The sequence below is a fragment of the Colletotrichum siamense genome (genome assembly GCF_013390195.1).
Source record: "Colletotrichum siamense strain Cg363 chromosome Unknown KSG_Cg363_contig01, whole genome shotgun sequence".
Taxonomy (NCBI): Eukaryota; Fungi; Ascomycota; class Sordariomycetes; order Glomerellales; family Glomerellaceae; genus Colletotrichum; species Colletotrichum siamense.
The window spans coordinates 1,716,563-1,724,564 of record NW_023501014.1 but is presented as its reverse complement, the minus strand read 5'-3'; the positions used below and the strand labels follow the sequence as shown (position 1 = coordinate 1,724,564).

The following is an 8,002-nucleotide window of genomic DNA, read 5'->3' as shown; positions in this document are numbered from 1 at the left end:
GCACGTTGACGCCACTAATCCGTTGAGCTTTCACGAGAGCAAGGTACCAATTGGTCTGAACGACTCCCCTTGTAGGATCAGGCGGGAACTCTTCCGCCAGCTCCAAAAGGGCGGGAATATCCAATGCATCCAACAAAAACTGAGCGTATTGGCTAAGAACGTAACCGTTGTCAAGGAAGCGTTCAAGGTTTTGTTGGAAAAAGCTCCGGGCTCTCTGGAAATGGCCTAGCCTCCAGAGCTCCGAGAACAATTCAAGCGGTTCCTCCACGCCAATAACTGCGCCGAGCTCCAAGTGTACAGTAACGTTTTGGCCGTCTCTGGGATTTACATGGATGCTAGAAGGTGGGAGTGGCGGGCGGGAGTCGTTTGTGTCTTGGGTGCTGTATCCATGGCTTTTGTCTCCGCTAAGCCTTTGTCGTAGCCGATCAAGTCTGCCTACCAGCGACTTTGCCCTTGCATCCCATTGTTTCCATTCAAATACCTTCTCTCTGAGATCGTGTGAAAGTCGATCGTGGCGCTCATTCATGTTGTCTCTCCATTCCGGGTCCTCTTCTTCTGAAGACCAGCCGCTCCATAAATTGCGCTTGTCTGCTTGACTTTCATGAAGCCGCTGTCGACTTTTCCTCAGATTGTCGAAAACTTCATCGAAATCCTTGGATAAATCGTCAAATTCCTGTTTGAGATTGTCATGAGTCCTTGAGTTGGGCATGCCACCGTCCGATTTCGCCACGTAATGCCCTGCCCTGGTTCTCAAATCTCTGTTACTGCTAGATGCTAGCCTTATAAAGCCAGGATCATAAAATTCTGGAGCCGCCGGAACTCGTTCAAGGTCGGAATCTTGTGATTGGTCGATAACCTGGGCATCATTCCTGGATCGATCTGCCCATTCGTCTTCCCTGGCAAGGAGTGCTGGCCTGGACATGATCTGATCCTATTAGCACTAGGGCACGGTCAAATTCCATCCTTTGTGCTCACCTCTGAATATTACGATGAAAGGAGCGTGTGGTTTTGTTTTCAGTGACAGCCATATTACTTTGCTGGGCAATCATTAGATTCGAATGAGGGATAAAAGAGACACATCAGGCTGGCGGACGGCCTCATTATAATGTATCTCAGCCAAAAGGACGCTGTCTGCATGACGCTAGCGCCGGCTACCTTGGCAGCTGAAGGGCTGACCACTCGTAGCCTGAAGAGCCCATGCAGTATCCAATGAACAGAGATAACAACATAAGCAGATTGGTGGTTGATTGGTGTTGGACGCAGGCCCAGTCAGATAGATAGTCTTAGGCCACATAGGTACTCCGAGCAGAAAGTACTCCGAATGCCTTAAGAATCGGCAGTGCCTCTTGTGGAAGTTGCATGTACAGTACTATTGTAAATCAGGTGATTGTCTCGCTGACATTGCGTCTTTTCCATTTCGGACCCCGCACTCCAGAGGGCAAGTTAAAGCTTGGAATTTCACATCCAGCCTTCCTGCTTCTTCCACGAGAAGCCGAAGCACCAGCCTCACTCACTAGGCTCCAGGCGAAATCGAGGACGTAGCGTATGCGAATCGCAATACACAATGTGCGTCTTTCGTATTCCAGATCATTAAAGTTGAAGACTAAGCTAATTGCGTATACTATGATGACAGATGGAACCTCGGCAGCCTGGCCTTCAATTCCAGCGCCGCCAGCCCTACGGACGGCGTGACATCGAACGATTTGACCAGGAGTCGGCGAAAGGGCTTGATGTATGCATCAAATCACGGACGATTGGCAAAGTCCGGATCGAATGTAACTATGGCTGGAAAAGAGCACAATGGGGACGCTTAGGAGTCGATCGAACACCCGCTGGCATCGTCTATATCGACATGACGTTTAAGCAGCCACCCGGGCATTCACTCAGCAGCGCAGTTGTCACTATCACATTGAGTGATGAAAGCATGCCCATCTACTCTTCCAGGCGAATTCGAAAGAAACCCATTGCCCCGTCGTCTCTGGCTGTTGATAATTCAGTCCACATCACCCAATTCTTTGGGCCGAGTTACATAATTGGTCGCAAGATTGTTAGCAGCGAAGTGAGCGATAAGGCACTACAACCTACCGTGGGGTTTGGAGGCATTGTCGATCTCGGAGGTGTCGGTCTCAATAAAAGTGTTTCGAGAGACATCTCCCACGCATGGAGCTTCAAAGGAGTCCGGCAAACGACCAACGACGGTTACGGAATTAGGTCTTTGGAATGGCAATTCACGGAGAATCCTTTGGAGACCAATCCATCGCACAACTCATCTTTTCAGACGGCCTTTGCTTTTGAGCATAGTGGAAAACCAGTCATTATGGAAGTGGAAGTCGAAGGAGATCTCAAGAAAAGAAGGCAGGATGCTGCGCACAAAGTATACAGGTTTCTCACCAACTCAAAAGGGAGCGACAAGTCGATGATCACGCGAATCGATTTGTCTTCTGCGCGGGACGACTTTCAAGAGAGCCTAGATTACGCTGCCAGCGACCTCGACAGATGTATGCGGCAGCTAAACACAGAAGCAACACCTATGGAAGTATCAGCTGAGACCCATGATCCGGTTTCCCAAACGCCCGAAGATCGGTCAACCAATGTACTTCTATCAGGTAAGCGATCAGAGGCTATGAGTCAAGAAAATGCAGAGCTGCGCCGATTTCTTCCGCAGCCTGCTGAGGATCAAACCGCCCTAGACTTTGGTTCACAGGGAGAGGATGCCGCATCAAACAACAGCCAGGAGACTCTCTTGAACACAGAAGAAGCTGACGATCAACTTGCAACGACGGAGAAGCCGCGATGGAAAATATTTCAACTAAGAGCAATAATGGCCGCAGCTTTCGGTTGGCTCGCTATGGTACTCGCGGACGATCGACAGGAGACGACCGTTAAAAATCGTGTGTCTCGATAACACAAGGAGATTTGTCTTACTAGTGGAAGCCAAAACATAGACGTACGCGTTGATATTAGCGGAGTCGAAACGTGTAGTTTCTCTCCTCAGCTACCGAGGGAGGGCGAATTAAAATAAGAAGCAGTTCACAAAATACAAAAAGCTATGCGTCAAGGACAGGATTCGAACCTGCGCGACCGAAGCCACTGCCTGAACAACTGTCAGAAGACCTGATAGCAGGGCAGCCCATTAACCACTCTGGCACCTTGACCCGTGATTGATGGAAAATGTGGCAGTGGAAGAGACCCATATTGATCTGCACCGCCAGCTGGCAGTGTGACTCCACCAGTGGATCTCGCTGCACGTCGACAATCCCTAGCGTATCCAGGGCATCTGAAATTCACCGTGACTTCCAAGGCCATTATGTCTCAAGTTGTTTCTTTCTCTCTTATGTTGATGGTTGTGTGGATGATGTATTTGGCGCCTTGGGCTGATGAAGAAACTACTTTCAGATCTCTACTTCACTCCTTGGATTGTCCACTCGCAGCGACCTCATTTGACAAACACTCCAGAAAACTTATTTCTTCCAAAAACTACTAAATGAGTCAATAAGATTGCCAAAGTGTTTCTCGACGTCTTGCAGGACGTCTCAAGCGTCACTCTCAATCCGCGCATGACCGGTGCTGCAACTGCTTTCAGTTTTCATCCCGAAGCAACCCAGCTTGGAATCAGAAAGCCAGACGAAATCAGCTGTTATGTGTCAGAGACTCGGTCAACTACATGAAGATCATCGTGGTTTACTCACCGAGGTTTATTGAGTTCCAATGAACCCCGCCATTCGTGTTGCGACACCAACACTCGAGCTTGCCGTGTTTCTCGTCGTAAGTACACTTATCACAGCTCGCACCAAAGCCTCCTCTGTACTCAGTTAGTCTTTCGAGTGATCAGTAGTAATTTGCTCGCAGCTATTCACTTTTCTCGAGCTTCCAGGTTTCCAAAGTTGTTGACGATGCAGTCGTTCAGCTTCAACTTGGAGCACCAGAGGTACGGCGCTTGACTGAGGGGGCATGAGTAATGCAGGAATGGGTCCTTATCATTGTCGCCTAGACTGAAGCTGATGAATTCGCATTCTTTCAAAAAGTTGCCTGCAGCTCCAGCAGCTAGAAGAAAAATAGCGCAGGCGGAGTAGAGCATCATGATGACAGGTGAAATGATGTTGGATTAGTCGGCTGTCACAACCTTGGATCCTGTTTCTACATCACAGCTTATGTACTCAGATGGTCGCGGCCCGCCTGTTGTCTTTGTTTCCAAGGGATTGAGAGTAATTTCTAAGCAATGGCTCTTTGCGTTGCCGAGCCTCCACGATGGTGTCACTACGAGATCTGAACTCATACAACGAGGACACCATGAGAAACTCAATACGCATGTGTGTTCATACCACAATGGCGGCACGGACTTTCGTCGGTGTTACTAAATGGAATCGATTGGCACGGTCATTGAATGAGCTCGCCGTAATGTTGTTCAAATGCCACGGTATTGTCTGTACACAAACAGATGCAAACCCCCCTCGCAAAGTCCGTGAACCTTTCCTCCCTTAGCTGAGTCGAGTTGTCACCGGTAACTTCATGCAGGAAACAACTATCTATTGATATCAATGTAACGATGCCTCAGTGGCCTATCGATGCTCAGCTACCTAATAATTCGTGCCAATCCCAAACTCCAAGCTGACCTATTGACGTAGAAAACCCAGCCCGATACTCGTAACACATTACTCAAACCCCCACAGTATGGCTGAAGACCTTGGCAGCCAACTGTGTGAGCAACCTAGCACGATCTGACTGCGGCAAATCCTGTATGTCGTCAGCAGAGTTCTCAATAATCCTGCGCACAAGAGAGAGTCTAACTGGATCTACCCGGTAGATATCTCCAGATTCGCACTAACCTGGAACACCGCGTAGACGCTCTTCCCCTTGGCGTCTCGAACTGCCCCAAGTCTGTTCCCGGCAACACCTCCAGCCAACGCGCCGGGCATGTTCCCGACGATGAAACCCAGCGCAGCGCCGCTTACGCCACCGATGGTCCCCCAGAAAGAGCTCGTCGGTCGGTTGGTACCCTCCTCCGCCATGCCCTCCTCGCGCAGCATCTCCTCGAACACATCGCCGAATTGCTGGTTGTCTGCCCTCTCGCGCTGCTCCTCTGTCTTTGCCTGCTGGCCGGTGAAGAAGTTCCAAGCCCAGGAGTAGGCGTTATTGGTATTGGGACCGGCTTGCGGGGGGATCTCCTCCTCGGGATCGTCGAATGGGTCGTTGGCGGTGTAGCCGGCCGACGCGCCGAACATCTTGCGCTGAGCATCGTACTCGCGCCTCCTTGTGGTGTCGGAAAGGGTGTAGTATGCGTCGTTGACAAGCTGAAACTTGCGGGTTCGTGACGCTCGCTCTGGGGAATCGGCGGGGACCCTGTCGGGATGTGTCTTCAGGGCGGCTCTGTAAAATGTGTCAGCATCTTCAGTTATAACTATGGGACCTAAGCGTGCACTTACTTCTTGTATGCATCTCGAACCTGCTGGGTCGTAGCTGCCTCGGTGATCTCCAGGATCGCATCTTGGGCCGCAGCGTTAGGCCTAGTGGCGAGCTATGGTGGGGTGGAGGGGTCACTTACAGTAGTTCGGGGGAGCGCCAGTGTTCGCCATCTTGAATTACGGTCAAGTAGGAGGATACCTCAGGTCAGCTCCGATATAGAAATGGCTGAGGGTTGACAGGAGGCAGAGGAGTCAAGTCTGCAGACTGTAGGCTGCTGGGTGGTCAAGTATCTGCAGCACCTTTCGCCTCCAAGGGACCTGGGGTGATTGACGTCAACGTCATGTGGCGCATGAAACTGAGGAGCAAACGTGGCTTGATCGGAGCCGGAGGAAACGCTGCGCGGGGCTAGTGGAGTCGGCTCGTTCCCACTTTTATACCGATGGTCCGTGCAGTCCTCAGGATGCACGGTCCAACTGTCATCCTTCCTCCCGTTCATCGCTCGAAGCTGAATCCTTTCCGGTTCTCACTCAGATGATCAAATGCCTGCCCCAACGCCCGTCAGCATCTTGTGCCAGCAAGCTTTTAGGCGTTTGGCCGGTGAAACCTCTCCAATTGAAAGCTACTTTCTCTTACTTTCCGGTGCCCTGCAAGACATGACAGGACGACACTCGTACTCACACTTGCAACGCTTCTTCGGATTCAGGAGTAGTCAACTATCGCTCAGAAGCAACATGAACGACTCAGCGACACGTCCTTCATGACCGGGCGAGCAGCTCATATCGCGACTTGCTTTTTCCCGCAAGCACACGGTCCCGTCGGGCAATATACCCCGCGCCGCAAATCCTCTTGTTTTCTTGGGCTACATGGCTTACCAGCATCATCTCCCAATCGCATCACTTATTGCAAGCCCAAGCCGCATCCACAGGCCGGCCGAGACTGACTAACTTCAACGGCGATTTGCGTCGAGCACCTCGTTGTCAGCCTGAGACCGCCATAATTCTCCTTCTCATGGCAACTCAGTCACGAGAGACGTTTCCCAGCCAAACCTCGCGCATACCGCCCCGCCCGTAGCGCCACCATTCGCGTGATGAAGTGGTACAGACAGGCTCGATTCTCTCGTGAGACTGTCTTCACAATATCGCATGGACTCACGTTCCTTGTCAACCGCGAGGACCTGACTTGCTAGCCGAAAGCATCCCCTCAGCTCACCTTCGTAGCTCAGCATGGCCTCTTCTAGAAATCCATCTCGTCCTTGGAATGCTGCACAAAGCGGCTGAGCGACTCATTCCAAGGTTTAGGGGCCCCGCAAGGCACTCTTAGCTCTTAGGTACCATGCCCCGGTTTCCAGAAACCAGGATGGACGTGCGAAGGACGAAAGACGATATTCCACCGCCAAGACAGGGCTTTGAAAAAGTAAACAATGTTGAGTTTGGATAACGGGCGAACGAGTACCCGCATGCTGCACAACTCTGATCTCCAAATGCAGCACTTTTGGCGGTGCCACCTTCCTCAATATATAAGGTAACTGAATCTTACCACCGCCCCAGCCGACTCATGCTTCCAGACGAAAAGATTGGCCAATTCCATGCACACAACTGGTCGCGCAGGATGCCCAACCCGGGCGATCGACCTGCGGTGCCTCATCCCAAGAACATACCTCAACACCAAGGACCGGCGACGCCACCACTACACTGGTTTTGCAGCAGAACCGCAACGGCTGACAGGCGCGGAAGTACCTTAGATACACGTGCAAAATTGCACCAAAATCAGTCTCTCTCACACACAAATATGCTTTCCGCCATTAGTGCTGGAGCTGGACCCCTGCTACTAAGCAAGCTTAAAAGTCGCAATAATGCATACGTTCTCAAGAGCGGCTTGGCAAACATACCGCGTACTGTCACTGTCGCAAGCTTGACCTGGACCATAACATCGGTCATACCGTGTGCCTGTCCTAGGGCGCAACATGTTGAGAGGATCGACAACCTCCCGCCAGACCCGACCAATCATCCAATATGGCGGAGGATCCGGAACTGGGGTCACTGAGAATTGCCTTACTTGGCAAGCGGGCACTTTTGTTTCCCAGCTTCCCCACAATGTTTTCCGCGCCGCACTCACTCTGGGATTGCACCCGATTGATCTCGTCATCATACAGAGTTCCGATGGATTCATGTACTCGGATTGGTCAAGGTTCGTGGAAGCTGGCCGGGGAAGCAGCCTTGACTTGGGCATCGGGGGAATGGGGTGAGTTTATTTGCCGAGTGGGCACTCTGTGTTAGCCAATATTGCATTTCTGGCTTCCGTACGCTGTCCGAAAGAGCTCAATCCTTCAGACTTCGTGGATACCTATAAAGCCCATGCCAGCTCCCGGTTTTCTAACACTGGACGAACAGCCTTTTGAGACCGTCAAACAGCGGACCGCCGTGTCGTTGAGTCAATCTCTGGACCCAGAACCTTGAGGAGAGACAATCCGTGGCTTCTGGTTTCACTACCACCCTAAGGATCGTCTCGGTAAGACCTCGTCCGTCTTCTCAAGTTTCCTTTCTCTCGTCTACGGCTACTTACAAGCAATAGGTATTCCGACAAGGTCACGTCAAGCACA

The 8,002-nt window shown here is 51.3% G+C and overlaps 1 protein-coding gene across 1 annotated transcript; it reads right to left on the bottom strand.

The window, feature by feature from the left end:
• Positions 1 to 4,656: 4,656 nt before the first annotated feature.
• CGCS363_v000420 (putative J domain-containing protein) lies at positions 4,657 to 5,573 on the bottom strand (the record flags this gene model as incomplete). The annotated part of the gene is made up of 4 exons (XM_036632269.1): positions 4,657 to 4,734; positions 4,827 to 5,367; positions 5,424 to 5,484; positions 5,543 to 5,573. 4 exons carry the CDS (start codon positions 5,571 to 5,573, stop codon positions 4,657 to 4,659), a joined length of 711 nt encoding a protein of 236 aa, XP_036501267.1.
• Between the last annotated feature and the right edge of the window lie 2,429 nt (positions 5,574 to 8,002).